The 16,076-nt window shown below is 43.0% G+C and overlaps 1 protein-coding gene across 1 annotated transcript in view; it reads left to right on the forward strand.

Moving 5' to 3' along the window:
* Positions 1-15,435, forward strand: part of LOC124013274 (melatonin receptor type 1A-A-like) — a 62,334-nt gene extending 46,899 nt beyond the window's left edge. Inside the window, exon 2 of the mRNA XM_046327533.1 lies at positions 13,400-15,435. Within this exon, the coding sequence (XP_046183489.1) occupies positions 13,400-14,268 (869 nt within the window). The 3' untranslated portion in view covers positions 14,269-15,435. The remainder of the gene's footprint in view (positions 1-13,399) is intronic.
* Positions 15,436-16,076: the final 641 nt, after the last annotated feature.

Here is a 16,076-nt window from a genome sequence, read left to right on the forward strand (position 1 = left end):
TAGTCAACTGGGTGGGACTCCTCATGGTTTAAGGAAGGATCAGCCAATTAATTAGACTGATGAAGCAACATTCCATAACTTCAGGTGGCAGTAAATCACCAACCTGGGCTTTATACCTGTTCAAACAACACACTCCAGGTGGCGGTATTCACCCTTTTAGTTTGTTTACCAACTAATAGAAGAGGTAGAAGAAGATTTACTACTTCAAAATGGAGATGGCCCATAGAGATAGATAGAGGACTCATTTTTGGATCTGAGCCATTATAGCGTCTGTGACAGCACGGCTATCTCCATTTTAACATTGGACCAGAGCTAGCTAGCTCGCTAACAAGCTTGTGAAATGCAGAGCGGCACCTGAATTCAAATAAAAACACTTCTTACCCTTTTGTAGCTAATACATCCAGAGTGAAACGTGATAACTGTAGTATCCTTAACTAGCATTAAAAAAGTGAATCCATTCTTCTCAAATAAAAAAATGTCTCCTTCATTTCTGAATCATGCTTGTAACGTCAGTAGGCTACAGTAGCCTGTGCTTTGGAGGGTCAGGAGTAGGTAGCCTACACACGCACGCAGATTAAACTAAATGTTGTTTTTTCTTCATTTACATTTGTATTTTTTTTTTACCCACTTTCGTTCCAATTGTTAATAGTTACTCTCTTGTCTTGTCGCTACAACACCCGTACGGGCTCGGGAGAGACGAAGGTCAAGATATATATAATAATAATAATATATGCCATTTAGCAGACGCTTTTATCCAAAGCGACTTACAGTCATGTGTGCATACATTCTACGTATGGGTGGTCCCGGGGATCGAACCCACTACCCTGGCGTTACAAGCGCCATGCTCTACCAATTGAGCTACAGAAGGACCGAGAGTCATGCATCCTCCGAAACACAACCCAACCAAGCCGCACTGCTTCTTAACACAGCACGCATCCAACCCGGAAGCCAGCCGCACCAATGTGTCGGAGGAAACGCCGTACACCTAGCGAACTGGTTAGCGTGCACTGCGCCTGGCCCGCCACAGGAGTCACTTGTGCGCGATAAGACAAGGATATTCCCTACTGGCCAAACCCTCCCTTACCCAGACCATGCTAGGCCAATTGTGCGTAGTCCCATGGACCTCCCGGTCGCGGCCGGCTGCGACAGAGCCTGGGCTCGAACTCAGAGTCTCTGGTGGCACCACTGCGCCACCCAGGAGGCCTATTCTTTGTTTTTTTAACAACTAATTGACATCGGTTCAATGATTTGAATTCCATTTTTTTCTTTTCTGTAAGCTTATTAATGTGCACAGTTTTTCTAGAGATAAATCAGACCAGCCTGAACTGTGTGATGTAGTAGGGAGTTGTAGTTTCCAACAGGCAAATATTCTACATCGTTTAGCACATAAAACGTGGTAATTAACTACAATGATCATAATCCATTGCACATCTACTTGTCCGGTCTGAGGGGATATAGAGAGCAGCTGTTGCTTCGCGAGGTACCAATACCTGAAAATAAATGATCCAGTCATAAAAGTATGTCTAATTTACTTTGAAGAACTGCAAAATAGTAATTTTGTCAGACAACATACTGTATGCAGTCGCTCTATAGAAATGCATTGACTTAAACATAAAACACATGTATAAAACACATGCATGATACACAACAACTGAAATATTTTTTTAAAGTAAAGTAATGTGAATAAATTATGGTTAAGAAGTGATCAGCAGTCATGAACAGTCACTACCATCATGGGACTTTAATTCATTATTTTATTCTGTGTTGTTACAGTATTCAACCCAAATAATTGAAACTGAAAACCGCGATTGTTTTTTGAATAATCGAACGGAGACTTAACCCGACCTCGAAAAGAACTAATTGCTCAGAACTAGAAGCAAGATGAGTGTTTGGGAAAATGATGCAGCTAATGTGTTATTAGCAGTGACTCTACATGCTAACAGCTAGCTAGCCTAAAACACAGCTTTTCAGATCCTCGTGTTGGACCGAATCTTAGTTTCTTGGTCATAATGACACATTGAAGATGTTATCTGTTTTTTTTTTAAACCTGCAGGTTTTATGCCACATCTAGAACGGTGATGCAAACATACCTTAACTAGCGCCTCGTTCACAGGTTTGACGTTTTCCGTCAATGTTTTTGGAGGAGAAGTTGCAACTAACATTGGAGACGGCGAAACTTCACAAATGAAGGATGGCGTAATCGGATTGACAACATGACAGCGAACAACTCCGTCTTGGGGGGTTCTGTCTGGCTCCACGACCACCGTGGCTGGTCCTGTCATCTCTCTTCATGCCACCAGTTGTGTGGGCCATGTTGACATCCCATTGTGACAACACCCGTGGTTTTTTTTTGTCATCGCGGCTTCCTCAGCTTCCCGATGAGAGACTGTGAGTGCACCGGACAGGTAAATGCACAGCGCATGGTCCTCAAAGCTGCAAATTGACTAGCAACCCGGCAAATTGAGAATGAGACCGTGAACTTTGGGAGGATGAGCAACTTTGGTGGATTTGTTTCGTGGCATGTTCCGTGAGTAATAATAATAATAATAATATATGCCATTTAGCAGACGCTTTTATCCAAAGCGACTTACAGTCATGTGTGCATACATTCTACGTATGGGTGGTCCCGGGGATCGAACCCCGGGACCACCCATACGATTCTTGTCTATCTGAGTACTGTTAAACCACAGCGCTATCACACCCTAGGATTCGTCTTATTGTGCTGTACACTAAGATAAATAAATAGGGAATTGGAAGAACTTGACAATTGTTTTCCGCTTCCATGAATATAACAGTGAAAGTCCATTTCCTGAGGTCTTCAAGAGCCCACGCAAGTAGTTGGTCGCAGTTAGAAAAATGTCAATGTGCACAGAACTAAAAACTCACCCTTGTCTGAAGAGTTCTGTCTGAATACAGACACAGGGAAGCCCCCTGACCTGGCAGTCTGTCTGCAAGGCCAAAACCTGCACTGAGAGAAAAAGAGACAGAGTCCCAGAAGATGGAACAAGTTAAAAGCACTTTCCGAAATGTCAAGATTTAGGTAAGTGCCTTGCAATACCTGTGGTAATGTGAATCTCTTCGGTCTGCATTTGGGTTCTTTCTTCTCTTCTCTGGCACTGGTCCGCCTCGTATGATTTGACTCCTGTGATTTATTAACGAGTGACAATGACAATTCACGAGGGGCAACTTACTGCAGAATCAGCTTTCACTTATACTGCTTCGAACTGTAGGCTTTGTTTTGTCTAGTTTGTCTTTTGTGGTCGTCTTCTGTATTCCGTTGTTGCTTTGCATTGTCTCGGCTTTTGCTTTATTATGTCTGCTGGTGTGAATTGGTCGAATGCCAGATGTTTACATAAGACATTTAGGATAACATATTGCTTTTATATTCGAGGTCGACCGATTAGTCGGTATGGCCGACTAGTTAGTGCCGATTTCATAACCATCGGTATCTGCATTTTTGGACACCGATTATGGCACTCCACGAGGAGACTGCGTGGCAGGCTGACTACCTGTTACGCGAGTGCAGCAAGGAGCCAAGGTAAGGTGCTAGCTAGCATTAAAATGATCTTATAAAAAACAATCAATCTTCAAATAATCACTAGTTAACTACACATGGTAGCTTGTCCTATGTTGCATATAATCGATGAGGTGCCTGTTAATTTATCATCAAATCACAGCCTACTTCGCCAAACGTGTGATGATTTAACGAGCGCATTCGCAGAAAAAAAAGCACTGTCATTGCACCAATGTGTACCTAACCATAAACATCAATGCCTTTCTTAAAATCAATATACAATTATATATTTTTAAACCTGCATATTTAGTAAATATTGCCTGCTAACATGAATTTCTTTTAACTAGGAAAATTGTGTCACTTCTCTTGCGTTCCGTGCAAGCAGTCTATGCAGCAGTTTGGGCTGCCTGGCTCGTTGCGAACTGTGTGTTCCATTTCTTCCTAACAAAGACCGTAATTATTTTGCCAGAATTGTACATAATTATGACATAAGATTGAAGGTTGTGCAATGTAACAGCAATATTATGGCACGGTTCCGTATTTCACTGAAAGAATAAACGTTTTGTTTTCGAAATTATAGTTTCTGGATTTGACCATATAAATTACCTAAGGCTCATATTTCTGTGTGTTCTTATATTATAATTAAGTCTATGATTTGATAGAGCAGTCTGACTGAGCGGTGGTAGGCAGCAGCAGGTTTGTAAGCATTCATTCAAACAGCACTTTCCTGCATTTGCCAGCAGCTCTTCGCTGTGCTTCAAGCATTCCGCTGTTTATGACTTCAAGCCTATCAACTCCCGAGATTAGGCTGGAAATACTATAGTACCTATAAGAACATCCAATAGTCAAAGGTACGGTATATGAAATACAAATGGCATAGAGAGAAATATTCCTATAATTCCTATAATAACTACAACCTAAAACTTCTTACCTGTGAATATTGAAGACTCATGTTCAAAGGAACCACCAGCTTTCATATGTTCTCAAGTTCTGAGCAAGGAACTTAAACATGGGCTTTTTTGCTTGGCAAATATTGCACTTTTACTTTCTTTTCCAACAATTTGTTTTTGCATTATTTAAACCAAATTGAACATGTTTCATTATTTATTTGAGACTAAATTGATTTTAGTGATGTATTGCACCAGCCCTCATTCATATTAAGTTAAAATAAAAGTGTTCATTCAGTATTGTTGTAATAGTCATTATTACAAATATATATATAAAAATCGGCCGATTAAATGGTACCATCTTTTTTTGGTCCTCCAATAATCGGTATTGGTATCGGCGCTAAACAATCATAATCGGTCGTTGCCTCTAGTGGATGGTATTGAAGGCATCTCCCTACTAGATGGTAATACGTGCTCACGTTGCCTCTAGTGGAAGGTATTGAAGGCATCTCCCTACTAGATGGTAATACGTGCTCACGTTGCCTCTAGTGGAAGGTATTGAAGGCATCTCCCTACTAGATGGTAATACGTGCTCACGTTGCCTCTAGTGGAAGGTATTGAAGGCATCTCCCTACTAGATGGTAATACGTGCTCACGTTGCCTCTAGTGGAAGGTATTGAAGGCATCTCCCTACTAGATGGTAATACGTGCTCACGTTGCCTCTAGTGGATGGTATTGAAGGCATGTCCCTACTAGATGGTAATACGTGCTCACGTTGCCTCTAGTGGATGGTATTGAAGGCATCTCCCTACTAGATGGTAATACGTGCTCACGTTGCCTCTAGTGGAAGGTATTGAAGGCATCTCCCTACTAGATGGTAATACGTGCTCACGTTGCCTCTAGTGGACGGTATTGAAGGCATCTCCCTACTAGATGGTAATACGTGCTCACGTTGCCTCTAGTGGATGGTATTGAAGGCATCTCCCTACTAGATGGTAATACGTGCTCACGTTGCCTCTAGTGGACGGTATTGAAGGCATCTCCCTACTAGATGGTAATACGTGCTCACGTTGCCTCTAGTGGAAGGTATTGAAGGCATCTCCCTACTAGATGGTAATACGTGCTCACGTTGCCTCTAGTGGATGGTATTGAAGGCATCTCCCTACTAGATGGTAATACGTGCTCACGTTGCCTCTAGTGGACGGTATTGAAGGCATCTCCCTACTAGATGGTAATACGTGCTCACGTTGCCTCTAGTGGATGGTATTGAAGCATCTCCCTACTAGATGGTAATACGTGCTCACGTTGCCTCTAGTGGATGGTATTGAAGGCATCTCCCTACTAGATGGTAATACGTGCTCACGTTGCCTCTAGTGGATGGTATTGAAGGCATCTCCCTACTAGATGGTAATACGTGCTCACGTTGCCTCTAGTGGATGGTATTGAAGGCATCTCCCTACTAGATGGTAATACGTGCTCACGTTGCCTCTAGTGGACGGTATTGAAGGCATCTCCCTACTAGATGGTAATACGTGCTCACGTTGCCTCTAGTGGATGGTATTGAAGGCATCTCCCTACTAGATGGTAATACGTGCTCACGTTGCCTCTAGTGGATGGTATTGAAGGCATCTCCCTACTAGATGGTAATACGTGCTCACGTTGCCTCTAGTGGATGGTATTGAAGGCATCTCCCTACTAGATGGTAATACGTGCTCACGTTGCCTCTAGTGGATGGTATTGAAGGCATCTCCCTACTAGATGGTAATACGTGCTCACGTTTCCTCTAGTGGACGGTATTGAAGGCATCTCCCTACTAGATGGTAATACGTGCTCACGTTGCCTCTAGTGGACGGTATTGAAGGCATCTCCCTACTAGATGGTAATACGTGCTCACGTTGCCTCTAGTGGACGGTATTGAAGGCATCTCCCTACTAGATGGTAATAAGTGCTCACGTTGCCTCTAGTGGATGGTATTGAAGGCATCTCCCTACTAGATGGTAATACGTGCTCACGTTGCCTCTAGTGGATGGTATTGAAGGCATCTCCCTACTAGATGGTAATACGTGCTCACGTTGCCTCTAGTGGATGGTATTGAAGGCATCTCCCTACTAGATGGTAATACGTGCTCACGTTGCCTCTAGTGGACGGTATTGAAGGAATCTCCCTACTAGATGGTAATACGTGCTCACGTTGCCTCTAGTGGACGGTATTGAAGGCATCTCCCTACTAGATGGTAATACGTGCTCACGTTGCCTCTAGTGGAAGGTATTGAAGGCATCTCCCTACTAGATGGTAATACGTGCTCACGTTGCCTCTAGTGGATGGTATTGAATGCAGCTCCTGACATCCTGGGGATCTGAATAGAATATTGAAGTAATATCTGGTGTGATCTCGCTGATACTCTACACTGCTTGCATTAACATATTGTTTCAGCATGCTTTCCAAATGCTGTCCATTTTCCTTTCTAAGCCGTTTGTTTTATGGTCCGCTCTTGAAATAGCCTTAGTAGAGAGGAGAGAACAGATTAACTCTGGAGTGGCATGCCTCATCATCCACGCCTGTCACCAGCCCTCATTCACAAACACTATATCTGCAAATCCAATAATGTCACGAGGGACATCGCTCATGTTTCTCTCCTATCTCGCCCCCCTCTCTCTCTCTCTCTCTCTCTCTCTCTCTCTCTCTCTCTCTCTCTCTCTCTCTCTCTCTCTCTCTCTCTCTCCCTGTCAATCTCTTGCTCTCTCCCTGTCCATCTCTTGCTCTCTCTCACTCTCTCGCTCTCTCTCTCCCTGTCCCCTTTGCTCTCTCTCCCTGTCCCTATTGCTCTCTCTCTCTCTTCCTCTGTCTCTCTCCCTCTCTTAAATGGAGGACCCGGATTACAGTGAGTGCCATAGAGAGACGACACACTCATTTATTTTTTTGCATCCACTTTTGTCTCAGTACAGTAGCTCCATCTCACCGTTATGTGTTTGACTCTGATCTGTCACATTGGTGCTGTGAGGGAGTTGGAGCCATCGTAATCCAATTTGATCATTGTTGTGCTGGTGGCAGCGGTGGGATATTTTGGGTGAATTCCAACTAGCCCTTGTTAAATGCCTGCCATGCCCAATCTGTGACACATGCCAATTCTGTAACACCATCATTGACTTAAATAAGCCAGTGTTTCCATATTGCCTTTGTGAAAGAAACACTTTATTAACCATTAACCGATTATTAACCATTCTATCGATGCCTAAGTACAGAAGGTGAACGTTACATGTGAAGTTACAATTCATGAATGTCAGATACAGTGGGGCAAAAAAGTATTTAGTCAGCCACCAATTGTGCAAGTTCTCCCACTTAAAAAGATGAGAGAGGCCTGTAATTTTCATCATAGGTACATTTCAACTATGACAGACAAAATGAGAAAGAAAAATCCAGAAAATCAGGATTAGGATTTTTTTTTGTGCATTTTTAATGAATTTATTTGCCAATTATGGTGGAAAATAAGTATTTGGTCACCTACAAACAAGCAAGATTTCTGGCTCTCACAGACCTGTAACTACTTCTTTGAGAGGCTCCTCTGTCCTCCACTCGTTACCTGTATTAATGGCCCTATTTGAACTTGTTATCAGTATAAAAGACACCTCAAACAGGCACACTCAGAACTCCACTATGGCCAAGAACAAAGAGCTGTTAAAGGACACCAGAAACACAATTGTAGACCTGCACCAGGCTGGGAAGACTGAATCTGCAATAGGTAAGCAGCTTGGTTTGAAGAAATCAACTGTGGGAGAAATTATTAGGAAATGGAAGACATACAAGACCACTGATAATCTCCCTCGATCTGGGGCTCCACGCAAGATCTCACCCCGTGGGGTCAAAATGATCACATGAACGGTGAGCAAAAATCCCAGAACCACACAGGGGGACCTAGTGAATGACCTGCAGAGAGCCGGGACAAAGCCAAAGTAACAAAGCCTACCGGGACAAAGTAACAAAGCCTACCATCAGTAACACACTACATCGCCAGGTTCTCAAATACTGCAGTGCGAGACGTGTCCCCCTGCTTAAGCCAGTACATGCCCAGTCCCATCTTAAGTTTGCCAGAGAGCATTTGGATGATCCAGAAGAAGATTGGGAGAATGTCATATGGTCAGATGAAACCAAAATATAACTTTTTGGTAACAATTCAACTTGTCGTGTTTGGAGGACAAAGAATGCTGAGTTGCATCCAAAGAACACCATACCTACTGTGCATGGGGGTGGAAACATCATGCTTTGGGGCTGTTTTTCTGCAAAGGGACCAGGACGACTGATCCGCGTAAAGCGAGGAATGAATGGGGCCATGTATCGTGAGATTTTGAGTGAAAACCTCCTTCCATAAGCAATGGCATTGAAGATGAAACGTGGCTGGGTCTTTCAGCATGACAATGATCCCAAACACACCGCCCGGGTAACGAAGGACTGGCTTCGTAAGAAGCATTTCAAGGTCCTGGAGTGGCCTAGCCCGTGTCCAGATCTCAACCCCTTAGATAATCTTTGGAGGGAGTTGAAAGTCTGTGTTGCCCAGCAACAGCCCCAAAACATCACTGCTCTAGAGGAGATCTGCATGGAGGAATGGGCCAAAATACCAGAAACAGTGTGTGAAGACCTTGTGAAGACTTACAGAAAACATTTGATCTCTGTCATTGCCAACAAAGGGTATATAACAAAGTATTGAGATAAACTTTTGTTATTGACCAAATACTTATTTTTCAGCATAATTTGCAAATAAATTCATTACAAATCCTACTGTGATTTTCTGGATTTTTTTCTCATTTTGTCTGTCATAGGTTGAAGTGTACCTATGATGAAAATTACAGGCCTCTCTCATCTTTTTAAGTGGGAGAACTTGCACAATTGGTGGCTGACTAAATACTTTTTTGCCCCACTGTATGCATTCTCCAATGTCTTTTTCTATGGGCACAAGCACTGTTCATGACACAAACAGTTCACACCCCTCTTGTTTTGCATATTCATTTGCTTATTTCCTGAATTGGTATACATGCTTGCTGCAAACATATACATTTTGAAATAGGATTTATGTGCTGTTTTAAAGCTAATTCCCTGCAATGTATGTCTTATGTGATTTCGTCTGATATCTGAGTGACTCAAACTTTACAACAAAATCAAAACATTAGATGACATGGGCTAAATAAATAGATAGCTCCCTCTACAATGACTGACTGAACAAGAGAAAAACCTCTGATGCACTACCCAGTTTTGAAATTGCACCTTTTACTATTACCTTTTTCATTTGGTTATCTCCCCTATTTTGGGAACCACTGCCATACATTATCATAGATTACTTTATAACAGCTATCTAGCCTATGCATAATAATCTGCCAGGGGCAATAGAGTTAGGGCCCTTGGGACCTTCTCCCACTTGCTGACACTTCGACCTTGGTGCCTCGCTGGCCCTCAAGTTGTGGAGTTTACACTTTGACCCTAGGCGGTGAAATTCAACACCTCATTAGCGGAGCATAACCGTGAGGCTACAGTTGGCCTGCGCCGACGTGCTCGGACTCACTCTGACTCGCTCTACCTGCTGTCCTTCAAAAAAGGGCACGCCGCTCGAGGTATTCAAGTTATCTTATCCATGCTGCTCCATTGAAAAAAATGTATCTCCACTGCCTGCCACAGAAAAAGACCAGAGGTTATTCCCTCATGCCTAAATCCTTATCGAAGTCGGTGGCAAGTGAATGAAAAATTAAAACTTGGAAGAGCTGGGCTGTATCTCCCCTTAAGCCAAATTAATACTTTGAGTGGTGTGTCAATCAGCGGGTCTAGCCTCCACGGTGACAAGAGCCGATAGAAGCCAGGCCTCAGGGCACTTGAATGCCAGCCGAGCTGCCTGTAAGGGCTCTGTCTCACAACCTTGTCAAGGTCTAGGCTCTGTATGAACACTCCAAGCAGCTCAAATCGTCTAAACCCTGGCCCCAGCTTCGCTTTAGCGAGTCTCACGTTTAGGGGTAGTGCAATCTTGGACTTAGAGGTCTTAAAGGCAAACTCCTCGACCCTTGCTGTCTCCACCCTTAAGCTCTCACGCCATAGCTTGAGAAACATCTCTTTGTTTTAGCCGCCAAGCCTTCTGTTAAGTCTCCTCGTCCAGCTACAATAGCAGGTGCACAACGCAGGTGCACATAATCCTCTTACAGAGGGCGTCTGGATGACAGATCCAGGAGGACAAAGCTTCATTTATTGCAGGAAAGGTCTTCGGCCATGAAATAATTTCTGGTATGCTTACGAGGGAGAGGGGAGACAGAAAGAGAGGGAAGGCACCGGGCAGACCTGGGTTTTGTTGTGCTTGCGTGTCTGTGCCACCGGCGTCCCGGAGAGAGTGACACATTTCCCAGAAGCGTCTGGCGACTGATCTGTGTGATAGATCGTGGCTGGAAGTCAAGGAGTGATGGGTGTGGAAAGACGATACTTCAGCGCTACTGCAAAGTTGCTGAGTCGTTGTAGCGATGTTGTCGAAGCGTAGTACTTGCTGCCTTTATGTTTAGCTCACGTCTGATACAAGAGGAACTCCTCAACTAACAGGACCAGGTTTATGACACACATACAGTACTGTAGGCACTGTAGGTGAAAGCTGTTAACCGCCTGATTGAGTAAATTCAATCTTTGCCTTTACTATTTCACTCTTCAGAAGATCTGTCGGGCAAACGCGGGGAAAAACACTGACTTTGCATAATTAAAGCAAACTCGGAACTAACTAGCGTGTGTTTGCGTGTGCGAGCCTGAGCGTGGTCCTGTCAGAATATAATGAGAGATTTGTTCTCATCCTCCTTCTCTGTGTGAAGTGGCATGTCATGCACTCACTTCACTTGCTGGTGAGTCAATGACCAAAAGCCCGCTCTTTTGCCTCACCTGTGGAAAGTTTTTGCATAATGAATAAAGATGATAAAAAAGAAACAAATGATGTTTCTATGTCAAACGGTTTTGTTATATTTCAATCTTCTGTGATGTATATGAAGTGTAATGTTGGGAGGCAAACTCAAAATTGAAAACATTTCAACTGTATATCTGCCATGATATGGGTGTCTTCTTTTTTGTTGTTGTTGCCCATAACCATGTGTGTGAGGTGTATACTTGTGTTTCAAAGTAGATTTGTTTAAGACTACCAAGAAACAGTCTAAAACCAACTTCTCATTTGGAAAACACCCTATGTGGCATCAATATGAATCAGAAACATTTATTCTACTGTGTCGTGACATGACTATCGATTAATGTGATGACGGTTATTTCATCAAATCAATTAACTATGTTTAATTATTATTGTGAATAAATTAATCATGTAACACCATTAGCAATCTTTAGCAAACTCATTAGCAATCTTGGGGCACCATGGAAAAAGTTTGTTTAATGAGTTACCGTTTCACGAATTAACTCAATAATATATTGTTATATATCGTTATCATACCATCATCCATGAATAATTTTTACCTCGTATCAGTCTCATTCTGAACGTCGTTGACTTCAAATCTGCACAAACCCTAGTCTAAGTTATGATTATTCAGGGTAAAGCTGGAACCGATTTACACAACCGGCATGTTTTGGTCTAATGTAAATGTTGTTAGCGGTCCTTTTATGCACTTGCCTTGGAGGGCGGATACTTCACGTTGCCACAATGTCTGTGCTCACGTGGGCGTAGGTACTGACTTGGCAAATGTTTCTTAGGAAAAACAATTATCTCATTTAGAATTCTAAAATAACATTTAATCTTCTCACAAATAGTCTCATATTTAATCAAATAAAGTCCACAACATTTAGATGTAAACTCTTTGATAATCACCCAGAAGGGAAAGTCATTACAACTGTCAAAACTGACTACAAAGTGTAATTAGGATAAGTCAGTCTTGTCCAAAATGTATTTTCGTGAGACTTGTGGTAGTCATGACTGCATCACAATGTAAATGAAGGTTGGGTTGGTTTCAAACTTTCAATCCTGTCCACGTGCCCAGAGCTGGCAGCACACAAGTAATTATGAATTCAGAGTGCAGATGCATGCCGGAGATGGAAGACGAAGTGAGACACCACACTTGCGGATTATTTTGTCAAATGTTATGGTTAAATGAAAGTTAATAAATGAAGTTGACCAGATTCAGCTGCTATTACACTGGTGTCTATGGGAGACACACCCAATTAAGCAGACTGGAACGTAATACATTTTTTCAATAGCTAACGGCCTGAGTGAACTGTCTTCATTTATCCACCATTTTTGCTGCATGCGACCCAATCGTAATGTCTGTGGTAAATTTGGGTTGACTTTGGATATCCGTATGGGGCTAGTTAGGGACCATCAGTAAATTACACAACGTACATGGGAGAATATGCTAAACTTTCAATAGCTCCAAATGTCAATGACTTTAAAACCTAAAAACAACTATAAATTGTAGAAATTCATATACAAATAAACTATAAGGTGTGCAACTTGAAAATATTGTCTCATTTACATTGTATAATTGATCGATGGTCCTTAAAATTAACTAAGAAAATAACAAAGAAAACACACACACACTGACATACACACTTACACAAGCATATGCAGATTCAAAGGCATTGTTTTTCTCTCACCATAAGCACCTAGTTGTCAAAGTAGTAGCCTTGAAGCAGATTGCTGTGTTGTGAGGTATGCAAAATGGTATATGTAAATAAGCCTTTCTGGCTGAAAGAATGGAAACACAATTACCTGTCCGTCCATCCAGCCGCTTATTCAGTGACATTAACATCGTGTTTGTCTTGATGACTTTGATTGTGCTCATTGTGATAGCATAGAATAGTTTCTAATTTCCATGATCTTTGTTCTCTCGCTCTCTCTCTCTCTCTCTCTCTCTCTCTCTCTCTCTCTCTCTCTCTCTCTCTCTCTCTCTCTCTCTCTCTCTCTCTCTCTCTCTCTCTCTCTCTCTCTCTCTCTCTCTCTCTCTCTCTCTCTCTCTCTCTCTCTCACTCTCTTTCTCTCTCTTTCTCTCTCTAGGCAACATCTTTGTGGTGAGCCTGGCCGTGGCCGACCTGGTGGTGGCCATCTACCCCTACCCTCTGGTCCTCACCTCCATCTTCCACAAAGGCTGGAACCTGGGCTATGTCCACTGCCAGATCAGCGGTTTTCTCATGGGCGTCAGCGTCATCGGCTCCATCTTCAACATCACCGGCATTGCCATCAACCGCTACTGTTATATATGTCACAGCCTTAAGTACGACAAGCTGTACAGCGACAAGAACTCAGTGTGTTACGTCCTACTCATCTGGGCGTTGACCATTGTGGCCATCGTGCCGAATCTCTTCGTGGGTTCGTTGCAGTATGACCCCAGGGTGTATTCGTGTACGTTCGAGCAGTCTGCGAGTTCGGCGTACACCATCGCCGTGGTCTTCTTCCACTTCATCCTACCGATCATGATCGTCACTTACTGCTACCTGAGGATCTGGATCCTGGTCATTCAGGTTAGGCGACGTGTCAAACCGGACAATAGACCGAAACTGACGCCACACGACGTGAGGAACTTCGTGACTATGTTCGTGGTGTTTGTGCTGTTCGCCGTGTGCTGGGCACCGCTCAACTTCATCGGGCTGGCGGTGGCCATCAACCCAGAGGTGGTGGTGCCTCTCATCCCCGAGTGGCTCTTCGTGGCGAGCTACTTCATGGCCTACTTCAACAGCTGCCTTAATGCCATCGTATACGGGGTGCTCAACCAGAACTTCCGGCGCGAGTACAAGCGCATTGTGGTGTCGGTCTGCACGGCGCGAATCTTCTTCCACGGCAGCTCCAACGACGCGGCCGAGCGGCTCAAGAGCAAGCCGTCGCCGCTCATCACCAACAACAACCAGGTCAAGTTGGAGTTGGTGTGAGAGGACCAGCTGGTCCCAGTGAGCTCCCTACCCCTCCCCCATGGTGCGAACCCATCGATGTCTATACATCTGTAAGGTGGCAGGAAGCAATATGGCGGAAGCTCAAGCTGCCCCATTTCGCTTCTTGTCCCTATCCAGTACACTGCAGATCTACAAACATTGGAGGAGTTAAGGAGCCCAGGGGAAGGGGTAGGGAGCGATTTGGGACCGGGTGATACTAACACACACGCATGAACAAAGGGGGAGGGAGGCTTAAGGGAACCAACGTGACATAAAATAGCAAGATTAGTTTAAGAAACCCAAGTGAACGGAGAACAATGACCAAATACAAAAACGAAACTTTCTGAACCGTCCGTGATTTGTGCCATCTTCACCTCTATACAGTCAAAGCGAAACGGGGGAAATGTATCTTTTGTCTTTTGCAAAAAGCACTTTTGTTCGTTTTTTTTGGTACTTAATTAAAAAAGTGATGATGTACTTTTGTTTTCATGTTTACAGTGATGATAACAGTGACTCTATGTATGACATATGATATGTTTTTATTTTATATGAAGTAGTATATGTTATATAGATGTACGAGAACATATATCAGGTTCATTTCACCAACATCAATAATCAGATGAAATAAAATGCAGAGGGTTGCAAAATTCCTGGAACTTCTCAAAAATGAACAGGTTTTTCAGAAATCCCAGTTGGAATATTCCCAGAATCAGGAGGGAATAAGCAGCATTCAAGATTAATAGAAAATCTGCATTTAGCAAACCTTCAAATGACATATATATCATACCGTGAAAGCCAGAAAAATTCTGCAATGTCTGGTCATAAACATTACCAAAAGCGCATGTTAATGATCAGTTTTGTTGGGGTGTGACACTGTTACACTCCTTCCTTTAGAGGAGGAAGCAATATGTTTGGATTGCTGCTGTTTCGCGATGCAAAACTGTTCCCATCAATCGGTGGAATATGTTTGTAAGTACGGGATTTCTCTCTCTCTCTCTCTCTCTCTCTCTCTCTCTCTCTCTCTCTCTCTCTATCTCTCTCTCTATCTCTGTGAGCTCCTTGTATGCATGGATCTGAAGAATCTTTAATATGCAAAATAAAGGATCAGATGCAGATGTGTGCAACTATTTCAGTACAGCACAACAACACACAAGCACACACATATTGTAGTCCGCTTTGTTCAAATCCAATGTCATCTTTTTGTTGTTGTCGATATTTTCTTGGAAAATTCATGCATGTTAGTTATATCGATGCGTAATGAAGTATACTTAGTAAACACATTTGGGTAAAATGGATGACCTTGCTATTAGCCAGTAGATTTTCACAGCTCAGCAGCTTCCTTAGGACTTATTTGAAGAAAGCGTTTGTCCAACGGCACTCGCTAAGACAAATACACTTTCAAACCCACTGATTACACTTTAATTGCCGTTAGAAAACAAACCAATCTGTCTCAGGCTGGGGCCGTATCGATGCGCAACGTTAATTGATGTCCCCCAACTTGGCTGAGGTCCTGGCTCCGCAACCCTATTCTTTGGCCCAGAAACCAGAGATCAACAGTGACGGCGGCGCTACAAATCTGCCCAGGTAATATGTGATTCGACCTGGCCCATGCTAAGGTTCAATCACTAACAGTAGCTGTAAACCAACTAAATATCTATCCTAGCTGGAATTTTAAAAATGATTATGTTGAAATGGACTATATCAGTTTGGATTCCAGGCTACTAGAAACCAGTACTGAAAGAAGAATGTATTCGTTATCTCTCATGGCAAAAGATAATTCGTGTTACACTGCTAATGATATAGTTTGA

This window comes from Oncorhynchus gorbuscha, linkage group LG24 (assembly GCF_021184085.1).
Source record: "Oncorhynchus gorbuscha isolate QuinsamMale2020 ecotype Even-year linkage group LG24, OgorEven_v1.0, whole genome shotgun sequence".
NCBI classification, from domain to species: domain Eukaryota; kingdom Metazoa; phylum Chordata; class Actinopteri; order Salmoniformes; family Salmonidae; genus Oncorhynchus; species Oncorhynchus gorbuscha.